The sequence below is a fragment of the Schistocerca piceifrons genome, chromosome 3 (assembly GCF_021461385.2).
Source record: "Schistocerca piceifrons isolate TAMUIC-IGC-003096 chromosome 3, iqSchPice1.1, whole genome shotgun sequence".
Classification (NCBI taxonomy): domain Eukaryota; kingdom Metazoa; phylum Arthropoda; class Insecta; order Orthoptera; family Acrididae; genus Schistocerca; species Schistocerca piceifrons.
In genome coordinates this window covers 261654541-261678798 of record NC_060140.1, presented here as the reverse complement: position 1 = coordinate 261678798, position 24258 = coordinate 261654541, and the positions used below count along the sequence as shown (strand labels likewise).

Genomic DNA, 24258 nt, shown 5'->3' with positions numbered 1-24258 from the left:
CAATATTGCAGTGCCTGTATTAAGGCATCACCAAAGGAACATTGCATTATAATTCAAGTAAAATGTCTTCCCTGTATGGGAATATATATAATGGATGTACAAGTACAGGTTGTAGACACGGTTGGTGACGAAAGTAACTTTGAGTCTGGCTATGAGTTAATGAGTCATGCTCAGATAGCCAAACGGTAAGGTGACCATTGATGATAAGCAGGAAATCTGGGTTTGAGCCCCGGTCCAGCACAAATTTTTATTGTCATTCCATTACACAGCTGATGGTTGTCCATATTCACATCTATAGGTACAAATCAACGCAGATAATCTGTCGGCTCCTTTTAAAAATTGTCCAGATGCAAAGCTCCACATTCTGGCCCTGATGGACCAATCATGATTGACCAGCAACCGTATCATCCTGCGCCATTGCTGTCATCAGATGTTTGGTCAGCACACTGATCTCGTGGCCATTGTCAGTTATCTGGATCGTGGAGCCTCTACTTCCCATTTAAGGAGCTCATCAACGGACCTCATGAGGCTGAGTCAATCCTGTTCTAGTTCTCTTACAAAGTGAAAATCCCTAGGAGTACCAGGAATCAAACCCAGATTCACCACAAAGCAGCCAGACATGCTAACCAGTGATCTATGGAGACAGACATGCAACATTGCTGTGAAAAAATAAATGACTATAGGTCGTATGTACAAGCATATGTGTAAAGGGTGGTTTAAAAAGAGTGCTGTTTTTGAAATGAGTGGTAACTTTTTGTTTTGTCATTTGCTGACATTGTTGTGATTTGTTTCTATTTCCAGGGGCATTCTGATTGTTGGCTCAGTTTGAATTTGTTGCATACGGTATCTAACCATGGAGCAGTTCAGTTGCACACAACATGTACTAATCATGAAAGGGAAAAGCATCCACAACAAGTGACTATTGTGGCTGTTGGTCAAGTGGCATCATCAGCCCTCATTGTTTTTAAAAATGGAGGAGGACAAGCTGTGATGGTGAACGGAGACCAATACCATATGATAAGAGAGTTTTGTGACCTTATTTGGATGGAATGGACATTGAAGAGTTGTGGTTGCCGCAGGATGATGCCACCTGCCATACTTCCTGCCAAACAATTGAGTTGCTCCATGAGTGGTTCCCAGATCACCTTACTCTGAACGATGCTGATCATCACTGGCCACCAAGGTCATGCGACTTAACTCTTTGTGACTTTTTTTCTCTGGGGTCATCTTAACTCATTGGTGTATGCCAATAAATCCTGAAACATCCATGCCTTGCAGGAGGAAATTCGATGAGTTGTCAGCGAAATGGTTGTGGAAACTTGACATGCAGTGATAGTAAATTTCATGGACATGCATGCCACCACAGTAGAGGTGGTCATATACCTCACGTTTTTCATATGTGAAATGGGAAGGTCAGATGAACATATTTATGTATTTTGTTTGTGATTTAGTAGAAATAAATTTGTTACTTTGATGTATCAAAACCAGCACTCTTTTTGAACCACTCGTTATTTACAAGTCTAGTTTGACAAGGGTGGGGCAAGTTGTCAGCTACTGCCTTATATGAGTAGGAACCGTAATTACATTTACCTGAAATAATTTATTGGAACCACAGGAAACCTAAATTACAATGGTTGAATGGAGAGACTGGGGCCTCCATCCTTCTGAATACAAGGCCAGTCTCTTTAATACAATGCAACCTTCTTTGTACAATGGAAAATCCAGGATAGAATGTAATAATATTATGAAAGGAAAGAGTGAGTGAGTGAGTGAGTGTGTGTGTGTGTGTGTGTGTGTGTGTGTGTGTGTGTGTGTGTGTGTTTGTGTGTGTGTGCGCGCACGCGTTATTTTCAACAAAGGCCTTGCTGGCCGGAAGCTTATTTGTGACCGTCTTTTTGTTGTGCCTGTTTGCAACTCAGCATTTCTGCCAGATGGCGAGTTGCAACTTTCCTTTGATAATATTGCGACCTTCTTTGTTTTATTTGTAGTGTACTTCATGATATCAAAAAGCACTTACTTAGTGCTTGCGCTCTCTCTCTCTCTCTCTCTCTCTCTCTCTCTCTTCCCCCCCCCCCCCCCCCCCCCCCTCCCTCCATCCCTCTCTCCGGCCCCATCTTGAATGAGATTTTTCACTCTGCAGTGGAGTGTGTGCTGACATGAAATTTCCTGGCAGATTAAAACTGTGCCGGACTGAGACTTGAACTCAGGACCTTTGCCTTTCGCAGGTCATGAGTCATGCTTGATAGCTCGTTGGTAGAGCACTTGCCCACAAAAGGCAAAGGTCACAATTTTGAGTCTCAGTCGTGCACGCAGTTTTAATCTGCCAGGAAGTTTCAGCATAAATCTTCCACAATTTTTTTTGTAGTTAGTTAACTTAAAACATGCTATACCATTCTAAAAGATTTGCATGTGGCATTATTTATTACTGGCCTCTTCACTTATATCCAGTACTGAATAGAGTTCTTTTTTATAAGTGTTTGCAATTTTAGGATGTTATTCTTGCAAATTGTCTTAAAGAGAAGTAAGGCCGTAGTTGAGTGTGGTTCTCAAATCTTAACTCTTGAAATTGTAGGATCAGATTCTTTGCAAACCAACAGCAACTTTGAATGAATTTTTGCTAGCAATAAATAATCCTCAACAGCCCTGTATGAACGAATGGTATTCCAGATTATTTACATGAATGAACCACATACACTACCTAAATGCCCTGTAGATCAAACTGAAACCTTATGCAAATTGTAGTACAATGTGTACCAATATAATAAAAATTAAATTCCACTGGTATCAATGCCCTTTCTGTGCCATGCTTCTAAATTTTCTTCTTGACCTAATATGTAATTTGGGCACTGAATCTTACTAATACTGTCATGAAAGGCGTCTTGGCTTTTTAGAGTCCAAAAATCCATGTTTTCTCAAATGGCTGGGCCCACTCTTACATATACAGGGTGAGTCACTAACTATTGCCACCAAGAATAACTCCAAAAGTATGATAGGAGCTGAAGAGTTTGTGGGACAAAAGTTGCATGGGACAATGTCACAAAGGTGGCATGAACATCCATTTGCAGAAGGTGTTTGAAATTATGACCATTGGTATTAATGCAGTGCTGCAATCTTTTTATAATGGATTGAGTGGTATTCCTTATCACATCGGCACTTACTGAAGCACAAGCTGTGACAGTTCTCTCTCGCATATTGTCAGGTGTAGTTGGAACATCTTTATAAACAATGTTTTCTAACCATCAGCGAAAAATGTGCTGGACACACATTGTGTTGATACCACATTCTGTTCCTTGTTCTAAAAGGTATTTCTTCCAATAACAGACCTAATGTTTCTTGCAGGAATGTGGTGTACTACCTACCATTAAGATTTCCTTTGATGAAATAGAGGCCTATAATTCTGTCCTCCAGAGCTCCACACCATACATTCACTGACCACAGTTTTTAGTGTGCAACTTGCCACAGTCAACATGGATTTTTAGTTGTCCAATAACACATGCTATACAAATTAACATTTCCATGGTTCGTGAATGTAGCCTCATCAATCCTCTGAATCTGAAGTTGAGCCCATCAGCAGAATTTGATGCGATGCATACAGTTCATACCAGTTAATGGTTGGTGGAGACTGATATGGTAAGCATGATATTTATGGTGTTGTAGAACATGAACAACACTACTGTAGCTCATGCCAGATTCCCTTGCGATTTGACGTGAACTAGTACAAGGATCTCGAACCACAGTGGAAAGAGTACCAATTTCCATTTCCTTGTTAGTAACTATCCTTTGTTGGATATGTTTTTGATGGATTAAAGATCCAGTTGTTTTCGGTTTATCATACGCACATTTAAATGTACGACATGTAGGGTGAGTACGTTGAGGATATTTTTCAATGTATAAGTCTCTAGCTCTCACTGAATTTCATTGGCATTTTCCATAAATGAGAAACATATTGACTTGTTCTTCAAAGGAATACATCATTCACATTCACTTGATTCGACGATACTAGTCTTACCTTTCCTGTTAAGAGTTGTATTGTGAAACCATTGAATGGTGTTTACATGTCTATGGCATGTTAGATGAATATGCTGTATTTGGCAAATATTTACTATTTGCATGATATACGAGAGAGAATTGTTAGAGCATGTGCTTTGATAAGTGCTGAAGTGATAAGGAATACCATTCAATACATAATATGAAGATTGCAGCACTGCATTGATACCAATGGTCATCAGTTAGAACACCTTCTGTAAATGGACATTCATGTCATCTTCTTGACCCCTGTTGACCTTCAAAGACCTTACTCTTATACATCACTGAATTCGTCTCGATAGCCTCTCTCAGAACATATGCACCAAACTGTAGAATCCCATTAAAAAAATTTCAAAAAAACCAAAGTTGACCTTCACATCTCTGAAGCGACCCCACCTAGCAACAAAAAACCAACGTCATATTATGGCCCCCGTTGTCCCATGCAACATTTGTCCCACAAACTTTTCAGCTACTATCACACTTTTGAACTTATTCTAGGTGGCGATAGTTAGTGACTCACCCTGTATAACCAATGGTGAGTAGTGGGTATGTGTACTATTTGAATATTGATGATGCTGCGGAGAACATGTCTGCTGCAACTAAACAAAAAAAGCTGAAATTACTTGTAGGTAGTTCTGGGTAAATCTCCTAATTTGATTCCCTTATAAAATATTTAATTTGGGTTTATTTTTTTCTCACAATTCTGCCTGGGTTATTTATTGTTTAAAACATACACATCAGTATTCTGAGAGGAAGAAAGTCGATGTTACCTTCATGTTCTCAGGAAATTGCATTTTTATTGTATCCACTGGTAGAATATTTATACTACTGGTACCTTTTCTAATCTCATGCAGTAATGACTGTTCCAAATATGCTGATTGTTTTTCATTTTAGTTGTTGCATTTGACATCGTGCTGCTTCTGTAATGTGATAGGTTTGCATCCATTTTTCAAAGTTTATAATTTCATCTTAAAATCTTTGAAATCTGTTCCTGATTCCTATTTTTGTACTGCTGGATTTTGCACCTCCTATTTTAAGATATTCTGGAGAGGTTGTCAGCACATAAGTTTTTGTCAGATAGTGATTTGCTTGTTTATCTATTTACTTTACAGAAACTAAAAGCCTTTTGTATGTTTGTTACAATAATGAAGATAAGATTGTATTGAAGACTTATTTTTGAGGCCATGGGACATTTAAATGGTTGAAAGATTGTTGCCATACCTGTGGCAATTTAGTTTCATTTAAATGGACATTGCTACTAAAGGGTTGGTTTTGTATTTTCTAAAAATATGGTGGCGAAGTCTTCTTCATTTTCTTCTTCCTTTTCTTCTTCCTCATCCTTATCTTATTCATCTTCTCTTCTTCCATATATTGGATTGGTGCTTAAGTTCATAGCATTTTTCTGTGAGTTTAATAAACACAACAGATACTTATAGCAGGGACTTTACCCATCGGTAATATATTCTCCTTCACTGTTTACAATGGTCTGCCTATGCTGGGATAACTTTTTGACTCTGTAACTGTAGACGTTACATGGTTTTGAGATGAATTACGCATTGAGCTATGTTCAGAACGCATTTTCATCTGGAAAGGTAGTTCCTTGAAGGTTGTTCAATAGAGAGCAGATAAGGTGAAAATCTGAGGATGAGAGATCAGGTGAATAAGTGAATATGGAATGACTTCCCAACACAACACCCGTATAGTGATTTTAATCAGTCTAGTAGAATGCAGGCAAGCATAATCATGGAGAAGCATCACTTCATGTAGTCTTCCTGGTTGTTGTTCCTGGACTGTGCCTGTAAGATGTTTCAGTTGTTGAAAGTAAATGTCAGCAGTGATGGTTAGACCTTGGGAAGTAATGTGTAGTACTTCACACTATCACTGTTCCATCAGATGCATATCATTATCTTTTGTGGATGCACACAGTTGTTTGTACGGACTGTTGCTACTTTGTTTGGGCTCAACCATGCCTTTTTTTCCCCCTGATGTTAGCATAAAGACACCATTCCTCATCATGAGTAATGATACGGGATAGTAATGGTTGGTGGTGTTCATGATCCACCTGTTGATGAGCAGGCAGATTTTGTCTTTGAGCATACGTACCCATACACCCAATTTTTGAACCTGTGCATTGCATGCAAATATCACATGATGTTGGAATGATCACAGTTCATTACATTTGTCAGTTCTCAAATACACTGACATGGATCATCGTGGATGAATTCATTTAAGCAGTTTTCATCAAACATTGAAAGTCTTCATGAACTTGGAGAGTCATATTGCCAAAACGATTCGCCTTGAAAAAAGAGAACCGTTTTCCTGCCATGCTCTGTCCAATGGCATTATCCTCAGGCATGGTGCAAATGTTTCTGACTGCCTCCACTGCTGTCAATCCTCAGTGGAACTCAAATGAAGAATATGTTGGAAATGTTCTGATTTCCGCATTTTCTAGTGTCCACAGTTCCATTCACTATGTCCATTTGAAAAAAATGACAGTATGTTAATTCAGATAGTAACAGTGAACTACAAATAAAAAATGACAGTCGATAAATAAACACATAAGAACTGGAATACCAACATGCAATTCAAAAATTCTATGAATTTTTCACCAATCTAAGCTCTAATAGTTCCTTTGTGGTATCACACATTTTATAGTTAAAGAAAAGTATTATCAAAATCTGCAATTCATTGGGTGTTTCCAAAATTGCTTTACATTTGTTATTTGATAGGAACAGGCAGTTTTTTTAGTGAAAGTGTTGCCACTGTTTTATCTTTCTTTGTAATAAATTGGTATAATGTTACTACTGAACATGTAATTACCATTGCTGATAAACTGTGTATAGAAACAGTGTAGGATGTTTCAAATGCTACTACTACTGAATTCATCTTTTGTGCCCTTACGTGTTTCAGTTTCTGGATATAAGTAATGTCATTCTTGACAAGTATTTTTTCCAAAAGTTTGACTAATTTATTATGAATGGATTTCATCTTCACTGTGAGAATAATGTCTCTGTAAAATGTACAACTTCTTGTAAACTGTTCCATTAGTTCAATAGAATATGCTTCAAGCTGGGTATCTTTAGTAATTGTCATTAGATAGATTCAAACTGATTTCATTTCATACCGCAGATAAAAGGTCGTCCATCTACAGGGTGCGTTCAATATGCAAAATCATTTCTACGCAGCACTTCATGGAGAGAGATGTGATAGGGATGGAACTTGTGTTAATGCAGATTGCATAGTGCACTTGCCTGACTCGTGCCGCTTCCTCATGCAATTACAGAGGAACTACTTTGTGGATTACTGCTATGGCAGCCAGAACATTGTCACACTCCTCTCCAATCACACATGCCATTCTGTTACTTATTTTAGGTATTACATTACAAGGTGCACATAATTCTTTGAGAAGGTTCACAAATAATTGTCACGATAGTTGATGTCTACTGGGATATATTTTGGCTCATGTGGTACATGAACAAGTGGCGTTTTTCCTCCATCATAAATGATTAGCATGTCTGCTTTTCATGCACTGGGAAATACCATCTTTCAATCACATCTACTGCATCTACTATTATGCAATAACAGATGGGGCCATCACAATTCAATCACAGTGTACACGCAGTACAATGTAATCAAACATAATGTCAGCACCTAGCATCAAAGCAATTGAATGGAACAAACAGCTGTCAGTGTTTACCTTGTTCACAACAGGGTAACTCATAAATTACTTGAACTAGCTTCTTGCAACACACACATAGGCATTCTCATTTATGGTACTTTACTGTCAATAAGCAGTGTCCCATTTCAAATTTTGTAACTGTTGTAAATAACTGCACTCTCATAAACAGCTCAAAATCTGTGTATTGGGTGCAGATACACACCCTTGTGTACAGTTCAATTCTGTGAAAAACGCATACAGTGCCTTCCTTGTCCAAAATATTTGTAGTGCTATTGTTAGATGATTCACTCTGTACATATATTTTTAATTTCATGGTGTCTTCAGAATGTTTCATATTATATGGTTGTAATTAATTTACATTTCTGTACAGAATGGAGTCAAAAGAGAAATGTGAGCAAATAATACAGATGTTCAATGGCAACCAGCTGGCTGGGTGCAAGGAACCACTTCTTGTAAAATTTGCTGATGGTGGAAGCAAAAAAAGGGTTCTGTACAAGGCCACAGATCAGCGAATGTGGCGGGATACTGGAGAGGTATAGCAAAATATCCTTTAAATCCATTTCAGCAAAAGTCTTTTACTTGTATGAATGCATTGTCTACTTGGATTCGAGCCTTGTGAAGTGGTTATATGTCCTTTATTTATATGTGTTTGTTATTAAGAAGGCAAATAATGGAATAAAATGAGTCAACAGCTCAGCACATAGTAGATGCCTTACATTGTGTTTGGACATGTAAATAACATTTAAATTTCTAAAAATGGAAAATCCAGGATGTGATGTAACAATTTGGAGAAGGAAAGTTGCTGAACAACAAAAAGACTAACAATTACAGCTTTCAGCTGTTAAGGCCTTAGTCAACAAAAGATAGACGTATGCAAGCGGTCGCTCTCTCTCTCTCTCTCTCTCTCTCTCTCTCTCTCTCTCTCTCTCTCTCTCTCTCTCTCTCTCTCTCTCACACTCTCACACACACACACACACACACACACACACACACACACACAGAGAGAGAGAGAGAGAGAGAGAGAGAGAGAGAGAGAGAGAGAGAGAGAGAGAGTTATACACACACACGACTGCAGACTCAGGCAGCTGAAACCACACTGTTTGTGGTTTCAGTTGCCTGAGGCTGTGTGCGTGGGCGTGTGTGTGGGTGTGTGGAGGGCAGGGGAGGGGGGGGGGGCAGCACACCCGCGTGCAAGCGTATGTTTGTCTTTTGTTCATGAAGGCCTTAACGGCCGAAAGCTATAATTGTGAGAGTATTTATGTTGTGCATATCTGCGACTCACCGTCTTCGCTATATGGTGAGTAATTATTTTCCGTCTCATAATACATTTAAATTTCTTGTTTATGTGGCTCCTCTCAATGCTTCCACTATGTGACCAATGCTTGTCTTTATTAATTTATTCATGTATGTTATGCATGTGATTTTATGGTAGCCTATTAACACTGTGGTTCCTGAGCTATAATGAGTGAACCTGTACAAAGGGCTTGGGTATTTTTGCTATATTTCAAATTACTGCTATTCTTAGAAGGTTTCAGATGTACTGTTAACAACAACAATAACATTGACAGTCTACACCTTCTAGTTTTATGTAGCATGTAAATCTTTATCGTATTATCAGCTTGTTCCTTTTCCAGGCTATAATTTAATTATAGGGCATACAGTTTGTCTTGGGTACAATAAGCCCTTAAGAATACAATTTGCTGTTTCATTTGAGACATTTTGAAACGTTGTACAGTAAAACCCCTCTTTTACATTTTTCAGGAGACTTTAAAAAAATATACATTGCAGGAAAATATTTCAGAATTACTTTTAAGCACATATATACAATTTACATTTCAAGAACACATTGTTAGTTACACTACTGGATTTCAAAAATCCAGTATTATAGTTAATTTCAAACTTTTCTAGTGAATTTTTTTCTATCTCTGTTTTCTGTTTCTGTTGATGCATTTGGGTTCTGGTCAAGTCTTTGAAATACACACTCAAAAAAAAAAAAAAAAAAAAAAAAAATCCACAGAATCCAGATATTGAGGGCTCCAGTTATGTGGGAGACGGAGTGCTTGCGGGTGACAGAAAGCAAACTGCGGTCTCTCCAGTCGACTACACAGGTATGGCAGACTTCGTGTCAGCCTCACTCCTGGAAGAAGGTTCCGATTACCAGACTGTGCATTGGACATAGCACTTTAACACATGGCTTCCTCCTCCAGTGGGAGGATCCACCACTCTGTGAAGTTTGTGGTGTGTAACTTTCAGTTCAGCATATTTTGGCAACGTGTGTCCTATATACTGATGTTAGGGCAGACTTTTTCTCAGGGTGCTGATCACCATGATTATGTTGAGCACACCTCACCGCAAAGAATCATCATCACAATATCCAGTTATGCAGGTATCAATATATCTGATTTTTCTGTACATGGAGTGCATAGGGGCCTGAAAATGGCATTATTGAGATGCCAAAAATGGTTGTCTAAATAAAATAACTTCTCAAAACATAAATTTGGCAATTTTCCTTAGTAAAAATTTTTTGTAGCTGGTTTTCCAGTTCTTAAATACTATTGAAAATTTTGATATCCACATCAAAAACTAAGCCTCTGGATAGTGATTGGCAGAGGACGCTGTTGATTGTTTATGTAATATGGTGGATCCAGTGACAGAATACATTCTATAAATTTCATAGTGAAGTTAAACATATGTAGGTCTGTGATGGCACACAAAATATAATTCTCTAGGACACAATACAGATGGAATGTGAAGTTAAAATTTTAGCTGTACTGTTGGGTTCCATCCTAAGCAACACTTCAGAAAACAGGACATATTCTGAAAGGAACGCAAAAAATGTGTGACATGTACGATTATGTTTAAATTGTTTAGTCTTTGCTATTCGTTCCCAACCTAAACACCACTTTGAAAATCACTATGTTAAAAAAAAACATACACCTTACACCAATTGATAATGTCTCCCTGCAAATCAAAATTACAAAATAATATGCCAATAATTCCCATATGGGTCATATTTTTTATTGCAAGAAGTGACACATCTCTGATGGTTTGAAGGTTGTTCATACATTATGCAGAAGAGGCATTACTGTAGCTCATCTACATCTACATCTACATCTCCATCTCCCATTCCATTCACATGTGGAGCACAAAAGAGCGACTGTTTAAATGCCTCTATAAGTGTTGTAATTGATCTAATCTTGTAATACAAATGGAGATGGGAATTAACATTCTGAACTTAAAGAATTTGAACGAACTAACACAAAATGTCATCAACAGCAGGAAAATATTAATTTTTGGATCATAAAAGTGAGGTTCTGCTGCAGTTCTGAAAGTGCTATTTTATGTTCATTACGCCAGTGGTTTTTAATTCTGCATTACAATTTTCTATTTAGTTTCTTGGCTCTGTGAGAGCATGTTACACATTGCTTTTGTTTCTCAGTCTTTTTGAGGAAACAGTTCCCAGTTGATAGTCTGGAGAACCATCCTGTATGGTGTTATTGTCAAGAGATGATCTCTTCCTGCAAGGAATGCATAGGTAGTTTCCATATACTGTATTACTGCTAGCTGCTTCCTGATATGCTGCACTGTATCTTTCATGTGAACTTCATTTTCCACTTCACCCCCCTCCCCCCCCCCCCCCTCTCTCTCTCTCTCTCTCTCTCTCTCTCTCTCTCTCTCTCTCTCTGCAGGTTCAGGGATAAGAATAGGCCCACGGTATTCCTGCCTTTAGTAGTAAGCTCTAGTAAGAGGTGACTAAAAGGAGTCTCTCATGTTTTGGCCTTTATGTGATGGTCCCATCTCTGGTTTGACCTCCATCTTTCAAAATTCTTCCGAAGAGCAAGCCAACTGGGGAAGGGTGCTCTACATGGTGCATTGTGTCCATTGTGCATTGAGACCTTTAGCCAGCTTTCTCGTCGTTGCATTGCAGTCCTGCTCGTTCTCCATCTCTTGCGCGAGGATACATTCTCTGGGTGCGATTTCCAGCATGCACTGTGCAGTGTTGCTTTCTGCGGAGACAACGACCATGGACATCCTTGCACCTAATATCCAGTACGTTAGCCGGTCTGTTGTGGTGGGGCAGCCATGTACCCTGTTGGTTGTAGCCCCCTGACAACACAGGGATCATTCGGCTGATGCCTGCGCCATTAACTCCCCATGTATGCCAAGTAGTAGATGCCTATCTCCCTGGGGCATCAGGACTCCCGGCAATGGCCATCCTGCCAGGTGGCCCTTGCTGAGGCTGGGTGGCGCCCATGGGAAGGGCCCTTGGTTGGAGTAGGTGGCATCACGGTGGATGACCCGCAATGAAGCGTGGTACATCATCTCTTGCTGGTGGCCAGCTGCCAGCAGTCTCTAAGCGTTCTCGGGCTCAATTCAACACTCAGAAATACGAACCAAAATCATTCCCCTCCCTGACCACACCGTGGGAGGAGCAAAAGGCTCAGGAGGTCAGGGACACTTATTCGTCCCGGTTCCTAGTTTGTACGAGAGCTGATAGGGAGTCTTTCATGTCAACGAAGCCTCAATCTTTGTAGGGATTTTAGAAGACAAGTTTGGGGAGGTGGAGGGCTTGTCCAAAATGCGCTCTGGGTCAGTAGTGATAAAAATGACATCATCTGCCCAGTCATGAAGGTTACTTGCTTGTCACAAGTTGGGGGATGTTTCAGTTACCATCACACCCCATAAGAGTTTAAATATGATCCAGGGTATTATTTTCCATAGGGACCTTCTTTTGCAGCATGATGACGAGCTGCACGCCCATTTAGAGCGTCAGGATGTTCATTTCATGTGGTGCGTTCATCAGGGTCTGAAGGATAATCAGATTGCTACCGATGCCTTCATCTTGGTCTTCAAGGGTGATACATTACTGGAGAAGGTCAAGGTGATGGTCTACGGCTGTGATGTCAAGCCCTATATCCCTCCCCCGATGCGGTGCTTTAAGTGCTGGAAGTTTGGCCATATGTCTTCCCACTGTACTTCCAGCCTCACATGTGGAGGTTGCGGATGCCCATCACATCCTAATACTCCATGTGCCCCGCTTCCCGTCTGTGTCAACTGTGGAGAGCATCATTCCCCTTCCTCGCTAGACTGCAGGGTCTTACAGAATGAGCAGAAAATCATGGAATATAAGACCCTGGACCGACTGACCTATACTGAAGCTAAGAGGAAATATGAACGACTCCATCCTGTGCGAATGACTGCCTCATATGCCGCCGCTACAACCACCATGATAGCCCCATCAGTTCAGCGAATTCCAGTCGGCTTCCCGAGCCATATGGTTCCACCTGCCCCCTTGACCGTGGTATGCACTACCCACCCTGTTGTTCCTGCACCACCTATCTCGGGAGCAACACCCCCACCACACATCGGGGACGTCCATACCCGCTTCTTAGCCAGAGAAGCGTCCAACTTCTTCGGCTCCTCTCGCTCGCAAGGGGTCCGTTGGGTCCCTCCCTTACCAGGTTTCCACAAGTGGGAAGGATGACACCCGGCAGTGGTGTAAGTGCCCACAAGCAGCTGGTCGTAGGGCTTCGGAGTCCTCTTCCATCCTGGAGACTGAATCAGTGAGGCCCTCCCAGCCAGTGAAACCCAAGGAGCAGCAAGAAAAGTCCAAGAAGAAGACCTCTAAGACCAAGGAACTTGCAGTGGCACCCACCCCATTGCAACCTACAAGCTCTGTGTCTCAGGACAAGGTAGAGATTCTGGCATCTGCTGAGGACGTAGATCTCACCGGACCCTCGGACACAATGGATGTCACTTGCACAGGTACTCAATCAGTGGCAGCAGGTGACTCAGCAGCGTAATCTGCCTCCTTGGTCCCTTCACACCTTTCTTGGCCATGGACAATGTCATCCTCCAGTGGAACTGCAGTGGTTTTTTCCACCATCTTGCAGAGATCCGACAACTTCTCAGCCATCACCCTTTCCTCTGCATTGCTCTTCAGGAAGCTTGGTTTCTGACGATGCGAACCCCCGCCCTCCATGGCTATCAGGGTTATTATAAGAACCGGACAGCTTATGAGAGGGTATCTGGTGGTGTGTGCATCTACGTCCTTCACTCTCTTTAAAGCGAGTGTGTCCCTCTACAAACACCTTTAGAGGCTGTCGCTGTTTGGCTATGGATGCCTCAGGCTGTTACTGTCTGCAGTCTCTATCTTCCATCAGATGGTTATGTCCCACAGCATGTCCTGGCTTCACTGATAGCCCAATTGCTGCCACCTTTTCTGTTACCGGGCGACTTCAAAGCGCATAACCCTGTGTAGGGTGGATCAGTGGCAACAGGCCGAGGCAGTGTCATTGAGCAAGTGTTGCACAGCTCGACCTTTCTCTTGTAAATAATGGTGCATTCAAACATTTCAGTGTGGCACATGGCACGTACTCAGCCATTGACCTTTTGATCTGCAGCCCTAGCCTATTACCGAATGCCCAATGGAGTGTGCGTGACGACTCGCGCGATAGTGACCACTTTCCAATCTCTCTGTCACTGCTACAGCGTCAGTCTTCTGGGCACCCCTGCAGATGGGCAATGAATAAGGCTGACTGTGACTTGTTCACCTCCATTGCCACTATTGAGCCTCTTTCCAATGACGCCATTGATGAAGTGGTTCACTTGGTCACCACTGGCATCGTTACTGCCACAGAATCTGCTGTTCCCTGTTCTTTTGGGTCCCCTCAGTGGAGGACTGTGCCTTGGTGGTTGCCCGAGATCGTTGAGACGATTAAAGATCGCAGGTGGGCCCTCCAGCATCACAAGCGGCATCCCTCATTGGAACACCTAATCGCCTTTAAACGGCTCCATGTGCAAGCCTGCCGCCTCATTCACTGATGCAAACAGGAGTGCTAGGAAAGGTATGTCTCCACCATTGATCTCTGTACCTCTCCATTGCATGTTTTGGCCAAGATTAGGCGACTCGATGGCTATCGGACCCCCATCAGCATACCTGCACTTTTGCTGAATGGAGCAGTCTGTTCTGACTCCGACACAATTGCAAACCACTTAGTGGAGCATTTTGTTCAGAGTTCCACTTCTGTGAATTACCCACTGGCCTTCTGCTCCCTGAAAGAGAGGTTGGAACGTCGGAGCCTTCATTCCACATGCGCCACTCTGACTTGTACAGTGCTCCATTCAGAGAGTGGGAATTCCAAAGTGCCCTAGCTGCTTGCCCTGATACGGCTCCCAGGCCAGATTGCATCCACTGTCAGATGCTCAGACACCTCTTGGTGGACTGCCGGGGATGCCTCCTAGACCTTTTCAACCGTATCTGGGTTGAGGGTGAGTTCCCATCGCAATGGCGGGAAAGCATCGTAATTCCAGTGTTGAAACCTGGCAAGAACCCACTGGAGGTGGACAGCTACCACCCCATTAGCCTCACCAACGTTTTTTGTAAGTTGCTTGAATGCATGGAGAGCCAGAGGTTGAGTTGGCTTCTTGAGTCTCGGGGCCTTCTGGCTCCATCTCAGGGTGGGTTCCGTAAGGGCTGCTCTGCCACCAATAATCTGGTGAACCTGAAGTCTGCCATCCGTACGGCCTTTGCCTGCCATCAGCATCTGGTTGGTGTCTCTTTTGACATGCGGAAGGCGTATGATACAACATGGCGACATCACATCCTCACTACGCTTCATGGATCGGGTCTTCGGAGTCCGCTCCCGATTTTCATACAAAATTTTCTGTCACTTCGTTCCTTCCGCATGCAAGTTGCGGCCTCCCATAGTTCCTCCTGAGTTCAGTGGGGTCCCACAAGGATCCATCTTGAGTGTCTGCGTCTTTTTAGTTGCAATTAATGGGCTCGCTGCGACGGTGGGAACATCTGTCTCAGCTTCCTTGTATGCTGATGACTTCTGCCTATATTAAAGCTCCACTGGCATTGCAGCTGCTGAACGGCAGCTGCGGAGTGTTATCCACAAGGTGCAGTCTTGGGCTGTAGCATATGGCTTCCAGTTTGCGGCTGCCAAGACCTGTGTTATGCATTTCTGCCGGTGTCTAACTGTTCGCCCTGAGCCACGGCTTTATCTTGACAGTGAACCTGTTTCAGTGGTGGAGACGCATCAATTTTTGGGATTGGTTTTTGATACCTGGTTGACTTGGCTCCCTCATATACGGCAGCTTAAACAAATGTGCTGGTGGCATCTTAACGCTCTTTGTTGCTTGAGTGACACTAGCTGGGGTGGTGATCAGTCTACCCTTTTACGGCTGTACCAGGCATTAATCCAGTCCCATCTAGATTATGGGAGCATGGCTTATGGTTCGGCATCCCCTTCCACATTACGATTGCTTGACCCCATCCTTCACAGCAGAATCCGACTCGCCACTGGAGCTTTCCACACAAGCCCTGTCACTAGCATACTTGTGGAGGCTGGTGTCCCTCCATTGCGGTTCCGGCACCAACAATTACTGGCCACTTACACTGCCCATGTTTCTAGCTCGCCCGGACATCCCAATTACCGTCTGCTGTTCCACAACTCAGTTGTCCATCTGTCAGAGTGGCAGCCCAAATCAGGGTGTACGATCTCAGTTCGTGTCTGGGCTCTTCTCTGTGGGCTTGAGTTTTTCCCTCTCCCATCTGTTTTCTGGGCCCATATACGTCTACCCCCATGGTGTGTGCCCCACCCATACCTTTGGCTCGATTTGGCACAGGGCCCGAAGGACTCAGTCCCTCCTGAGGCCCTCCACCGCCACCGCTTTCTTTCAATCCTTGCCACGTTTCACGGCTCTGACGTTGTCTATACTGACAGTTCGATGGTTGCTGGTCATGTTGGTTATGCTTATACTCTAGGGGATCGTTATGAACAACACTCATTGCTGGCTGGCTCCAGTGTTTTCACTGCTGAGCTGGTCGCCATGTCTCATGCCTTAGGGTATATCCGCTCCTGTTCAGGTGAGTCCTTCATTATCTGTAGTGACTCGCTGAGCGGTTTACAAGCTGTTGACCAGTGTTTCCCTCACTTTCGTCTTGTGATGGCTATCCAGGAGTCCCTCTATACTCATGCCTGTTGCAGCCGCTCTGTGGTCTTTGTGTGGACCCCGGGTCATGTCAGCATCCCGGGAAATGAACGTGTTGACACGCTGGCCAAACAGGCTGTCGGTGCACCAGCCTTGGAGATTGGCCTTTTGGAGAGTGACCTCAGGTCAGTTTTGCCGCAGAAGGTACTTTGCATCTGGGGTGAAGAATGGCACACTGTGCCTTCACCCAACAAACTTCGGGCCGTCAAGGAGGACTATTGGTGTGTGGGGCTCCTCATTACGAGCCTCCCGCAAGGACTCAGTTGTTCTCTGCCGGCTCCGCATTGGCCACACCTGGCTGACGCACAGTCATCTCTTGCACCGTTAGGACCCACCTCTCTGCCGCTGAGGATCAGTGTTTACAGTGGTCCACATCTTGTTGGCCTGTCTATTTTTAACCGCACTCAGGCAGACGTTTGCACTGCCTGATACACTCCCTGCACTTTTATCGGATGACGCTGCAATGGCAGACCTAGTTTTGAGTTTTATTCGTGCAGGGGGCTTTTATCGCTCAATCTAAGGGTTTGTGTCCTTTTTTGTGTCGAGTCTGGCCTTTGGCCTACGGTTTTAGATGGTGGATTTAGTGTGTTTCTTGGTGATTGGCTCTTCCTTTTTTGTTTTCATGGTCGGCCAACCACTGTCCACTCTGTGTGATTTTAATTCCTTTTGTCTGGTCTCTGTCTGTGTCTTTCTTGTCTAGTGTTGTCCCTTGTCATCTCCATTGTTTGTTTTTATTCTTTGTGGGTGTTTAAAGTTCGTGGAAAAAGGGACCAAAGGCCCTTGTAGTCTGGTCCCTTCAATCCCACAAACCAACCAACCAACCACTCCCCACCATGCTTTCTCTGTCAAGTCCCACCTACAGTAGCCTAGAAGTTGTACAAGTGTGCAGAGGACCCTACACTATCCATGCAGACAGAAAACAAACATGCAGGGGAACTGTAATTCATCATAGTTCATCCAGTTGTATCAAATATTTATGTGTTATATACAAGCACCTCTCTGTTGAATCAATGCATTTATTAATGAAAACATCAAAACCCCTACAGTAGTTCGTGAGATCAGCCTTCATATATAGGTTGAAGAAGAAGAATGTATGTATATATGTATAGATTATTTTGTGTGGCTCAATGACCTGGTATAAGTGTTCCAATTGGATGTCACTTTGGTGAGTTGTGTCTCCCTAGCCAGTTATCCAACTGGTAAAACGTCATCTACAGTTAAATACAAAATCCAAAACGTGTTTTGTTTGTGCCAAATCTCCTTATCATTGAGAGATAATCATTAGGTTAAAAAAGAAAGATAAAGTAATTGGTAGTCCAATCCCACACTATTTTCATTACCAAGTGCAAACATTACCACTAGACTACCAAATACTACTCCTATTCTACTTATGTAAATGACACCCACAGTTTAACATGGAATACAAACAACATTCTGTTTCTGGTGAATGTCCACATCATTGAGATGTGAATGCTAGGTTAAAAGTCAGTAAAAAATCCATGTCCAACCAGAATTTGATCTCGCAGCCTTTCAGTTCTGAGGCAAGCATTTTATCAGCAAACCACCTGGTCCAACATGGACTCTGCTCAAGCTTTGCTGTTGTTCAGAGTTGCAGTTGCTGTATCAGTAAATGAGAGTGCCATTATTTTCACAGTGGCAGCAGATTTTAATTATTCATAGTTCAGCCAATTTCCACAAATTTTTCGTAAAAGCTTTATACATAACCTTCCTCATGAATCATTGTAGTCAGTGAATCTGTAAGTGTGTCTGTAAGTTGGCATGTCTTATTAGTCAAAACCCGATCAAAATTCATACAGTAGTTTCTGAGATTATATTGAACATAAATACAGAAGTGAGCAGGCAACTTCATTTTATATAGATGACTAGTTTTGAGCTCCTTGGATCATCTTCAGATATAAAACCAAGGCAAAACTAAATATATAGTGTCTATTAATTTACAAAATATAGTAAATTATTGTACATACCTGTTAAATTTGTCTGTGCAGTCGTGTCAGCAACCCATCCTGCCTGTGTCAGAACTGCACATCAGAGTACTGTGGTATGCAGCTGTTATTCTCATTTTAAATAGGTAACGGGTGGAAGGAGGGGAGACGGGAAAAGGAAAAGAGGAGCAGGAGAGAAATAGTGGAGTGAGGGGATTGGGAGACGGGGAGTGGGAAGGCAGGGAGGGGAGACAGAGAGGGATGTCATGACCATAACAAATGGATTTACATTTTGCAAGACATTATAGAAACTAGTATAAAACAAAAGTCTTATGCTAAAATTAATTTAGTTTCAGGACCAAAACACAACTGGTCTTTTGTTTTACCCCACAGAAAATTTCATGTTCATCTTTGGGGGGTGGTGGGGGTGGGGGGGTGGAGGGTTTATTACCTCCAGATTTAGGATCACTGGTGTAGAATAATGGATGTGTAAACTGTAAAAGGTATAAAATGGTAAAGTTGTAGAAATGGAATTATGAGAAGTAACTAAAATTGTCATTAAGCGAGCAAGAGAGGAACAAAAACTTGATGTGACAAAACATACTGCAGTAAGCAACAGGTATGTGGTTTCAACAGTAACAAAGAAGCTACAGAAAATCAAAAAGCAGAACAGTATAAAATCAGTGTTAGTATGATAACAGATGGACAGGCACTCAATAAAATCATATTAATTTCCACAAGTTCTTAAGGACTGGTGTCAGAAGTAATTGCTAGACACTTTTGTAGTACCAATTTAAGTGTAGGGTTTAAGACTGATGACATTTTTGCTTCATATTGAAGCACCGCATGAATAAAAAGCCTCCAAATCGGTGGAAGCAGGAGTATATTAAATGAAGTATGGATACTGCCCAAAAAATTACATAGGTCAAGAAGGTAAGATGTTTAAAAACACATTTCAAAGAATGTGCTACAATTTATGGTAATAAAACAGTGTTTGGTGAACATCTGCTAACATCAAAGCATTCTGTTAAAGCATTGATACGCATCTGGAAGTGCTACACAATGAACTAAGGGATATCTCTTGACAGTGTTGGGAGAAACTGAGATTTCACACACTACTTACAAGAACTTAGCAACACATTAAATCATCAGGACAATTTTTTTAGCATCTTTGAAGGCTTCTCCCAATTATCCGTGCAGAGACAGTGCATGTATAAGCAACAGCCTCACTCATTGAGAAGAGAGAAAAGCAATGCATTAGCTTGCACGCCATTATCGCAGAAAGCCATTGTGCATATTGGCCTCTGTGAACATTGAAAAACTGTACATTGTCACCAGTAGAAACAATTACAGTTACATACAACTGTGACATCCTGTTCCATGCCATTTTAGTTGCTTCAGACAGTTCACTTTTACAATTTTATTGTTTTACACATTTTGTAATTTATATGCTTTTCAGTAGTTGCAGGGGCAACCGTCTGGATGATTGACTGAACTGATCACGTAATATCAACCAAAATGGCTTTGCTGTGCTGGTACTGCAAATGGCTGAAAGCAAGGCAAAGCCAGCGTAATTTTTGCTAAGGGCATGCAGCTCTACTGTGTGATGGCATCCTCTTGAATAAAATATTCTGGGGGTAAAATAGTCCCCCCATTCGGATCTCTGGGCAGGGACTACTCAGGACAACGTCATTGTCATGGAAAACAAAACTGGCATTGTGCAGATGAGTGTGGAATGTAAGATCCCTTAGAAAATTTAAAAAAGGAAATGGATAGGTTGAAGTTAGTTACAGTAGGAATTAGCGAAGTTCGGTGGCAGGAGGAACAAGACTTCTGGCCTGGTGAATAAAGGGTTATAAATACAAAATCAAATAGGGGTAATGCAGGAGTAGGTTTAATAATGAATAAAAAAAAATAGGAATGCAGATAAGCTGCTATGAACAGCATAGTGAACAGATTATTGTAGCCAACATGCACACAAAGCCCACACCTACCACAGTAGCACAAATTTATATGCCAACTAGCTCTGCAGTTGATGAAGAGATTGAAAAAAGTATGAGACAAAAGAAATTATTCAGGTAGTTAAGGGAGATGAAAATTTAGTAGTCATGGGAACTGGAATTTGGTAGTACGAAAAGGGACAGAAGGAAAAATCATAGCTGAATATGGACTGTGGGAATGTAATGAAACAGGCAGCCGCCTGGTAGAATTTTGCACAGAGTATAACTATTCATAGCTAACACTTGAATTAAGAATTATGAAAAGAGGTTGTATATGTGGAAAAGTCTTAGAGACACTGGAAGGTTTCAAGCTGATTATACAATGATTAGACAGAGATTTAGGAAACAGGCTTTAAATTTTAAGATGTTTCCAGGGGCACATGCGGACTTTGACCACAATTTATTGGTTATGAACTGTAGATCAAAACTGAAGAAACTGGAAAAAGATAGGAATTTAAGGAGATTGGACCTGGTTAAGCTGAAAGAATTAAAGGTTTTAGAGAGTTTAAGAGGGAACATTAGGGAATGATTGAAAAGAACAGGGGAAAGGAATACAATAGAACAAGAATTATTAGCTTTGAGAGATGAAATACTGAAGGCAGCAAGTATGTAGAAAGATGAAAGCTAATAGAAATCATTGGGTAATACAGGAGATGTTAAATTTAATTAATGAAAGGAGAAAATATAAAAATGCAGTAAATGAAACAGGCAAAAGGGAATACAAACGTCTCAAAAATGAGATCGACAGGAAGTGCAAAATGGCTAAGCAAGAATTGTTAGAGGACAAATGGAAGGATGTAAAAGCATCTCTAGGGGTAAGATAGATGCTGCTTACAGGAAAAAGAGAGAGACCTTTGGAGAAAAGAGAACCACCTGTATGAATATCAAGAGCTCAGATGGAAAACCTGTCCTAAGCAAAGAAGGGAAAGAAGAAAGGTGGAAGGCCTTTGTAGAGGGTCTGTACAAGGGAGATAAACTTGAGGACAATATTATGGAACTGGAGGGTGCAGATGAAGATAAGGGAGATATGATACTGCGTGAAGAATTTGACAGAGCACTGAAAGACCTAAGTCAAAACAAGGACCCAGGAATAGACGTCATTCCATCACAACTGTTGATAGCCTTGGGAGAGCCGCAGCTCGTGGTCTAGTGGCTAGCATTGCTGTCTCTGGATCATGGGGTCCCAGGTTCAATTCCCGGCCAGGTTGAGGTTTTGCTCTACCTGGGGACTGCATGTTTGTGCTGTCCTCATCATTTCATAATCATCCTCATCATTTGTGATTGTGGCTAGATTGGACTTGAAAAAATTGGGACTTTGTATGAGCACTGATGACTGCACAGTTGAGCACACCACAAACCAATCACCACCACCACCACACTCCAAGAAGAATATATTAATACCAATTTCAAAGAAATCAGTTGCTGACAGGTGTGAAAATTACTGAACTATCAGTTTAATAATCAGTATCAGTTTAATAATCAGTATCAGTTTAATAATCAGTATCAGTTTAATAATCAGTATCAGTTTAATAATCAGTATCAGTTTAATAATCAGTATCAGTTTAATAATCAGTATCAGTTTAATAATCAGTATCAGTTTAATAAGTCATGGTTGCAAAATACTAATGTGAATTCTTTACAGACAGATGGAAAAACTAGTAGAAGCTAATCTCAGGGAAGATCAGTTTGGATTCTGGAGAAATGTAGGGACACGCCAGGCAGTACCAACTTTACGACTTCTCTTAGAAGTTAAATTAAATGAAAGGTGAACCTACGCTTATAGCATTTGTAGATTTAGAGAAAGCTTTTGGCAAGGTTGACTGAAATACTCTATTTCAAATCCTAAAGATAGCAGGGTAAAGTACAGAGAGCAAAAGGCTATTTACAAAAGTTAAAAAAAGTCAAGGGGCAAGAAACTGAAGCAATGATTGAAAAGGGAGTGAGACAGTGTTGTAGCCTATTCTGATGTTATTCAGTCTGTGTATTGAGCAAGCAATAAACAAAACAAAAGAAAATTTGGTGTAGGAATTAAAGTCCAGGGAGAAGATATAAAAACTTTGAGGTTTGCCGATGACATTGTAATTTTGTCAGAGACAGCAAAGGAATTGGAAGAGGAGTAGAACAGAATGGACAGGGTCTTGAAAGAAGGATGTAAGATGAACATCAACAATAGCAAAATGAGGATAATGGAATGTAGTCCAATTAAATCAGGTGATGCTGAGGGAATTATATTAGGAAATGAGACACTTAAAGTGAGTTTTGCTATTTGGGCAACAAAATAGCTGATGATGGTCAACGTAGAGATGGCAAGTAAAGCGTTTCTGAAGAGAAATTTGTTAACATTGAGTATGGATTTAAGTGTTAAGAAGTCTTTTCTGAAAGTACTTGTATGGAGTTTATCCATGTATGGAAGTGAAATATGGACAATAAACAGTTTAGTCAAAGAAGAGAATAGAAGCTTTTGAAATGTGGTGCTGTGGAAGAATGCTGAAGATTACATCATGTAACTAATGAGGAGGTACTGAACAGAATGAGGGAGAAGAGGAATTTTTGGCATGACTTGACTAGAAGAAGGGATCGGTCGATAGGACACATTCTGAGGCATCAAGGGGACACCAATTTAGTACTGGAGGGAAGCATGGAGGATAAAAATAGTAGAGGGAGACCAAGAGATGAATACAGTAAGCAGATACAGAACAATATGGGTTCCAGTAGTTACTCAGATATAAGAGGTTTGCACAGGGTAGAGTATCATGGAGAGTTGCATCAAACCAGTCTTTGGACTGAAGATGACAACAGTTATTCAGTTTGTTACTTCATGTAATTCCACTTCTATAATTTTGCTATTTTATACCTTTTACAGTCTGCACATCTGTTGTTCTACACTCTTAATATTTTAACAATAATTTTTACATAATTTTGCTTTTTGTAATTTTGGTGTGAGACCCTCTTTTTGCATGAGCTACCATAATGTTCTGCCAGATGTAAATCCGTTATGCTCACAACATCCTTTCCATTTCCCCTCCCTCCTTTCTTTACTCTCTCCTATTCCCCCTCCCCCTCCCTCCTTTCTTTACTCTCTCCTATTCCCCCTCAAGCCACTTTTCCTGCCCTTCCCACTTCCTATGTCCCCCCACCCCACTCTTCCCCTTGTCCCTTTTCCCCTTCCTCTGCCAGTTACCTATTTACATTGTGGACCACATTTGCATACCTCAGTGTTCTAATGTGTAGTTCAGATACAGGTGTGACCGGTTGCTGATGCAACTGTGTGGGTAAATTTAACAGTCTTGTACAATGGTTTTCTACTTTTTGCAAAATGATACAGTAAATATATAGTTAGTCTTCCAATTTTACTTCTGATTATGATCTGAGGAGATCAAAACTAGTCACACGGTTGCTGATTTCTCTTGCAGTGAACATTTCAAATATATTGACTCTGATATTTCTTCTTGACCATAGCCCATGTCATCCTCAGTCATCTACATCATCAGCATCTGAAAAATCGATGTATTTTCTTTACAATCATGAAATAACCTGTGAGATATTCTGCGATCACTCAGACTACAGCTTGCCAAGTTGATGCAATTGAATTGGTGGGAAAAATGCTTGC

At 41.4% G+C, this 24258-nt stretch overlaps 1 protein-coding gene across 1 annotated transcript in view; it reads left to right on the top strand.

The window, feature by feature from the left end:
• Nucleotides 1-24258, top strand: part of LOC124788570 (protein alan shepard) — a 433965-nt gene that overhangs the window by 345526 nt on the left and 64181 nt on the right. The window contains exon 7 of the mRNA XM_047255841.1: nt 8076-8238. Coding sequence (XP_047111797.1) covers nt 8076-8238 — 163 coding nt within the window. The remainder of the gene's footprint in view (nt 1-8075; nt 8239-24258) is intronic.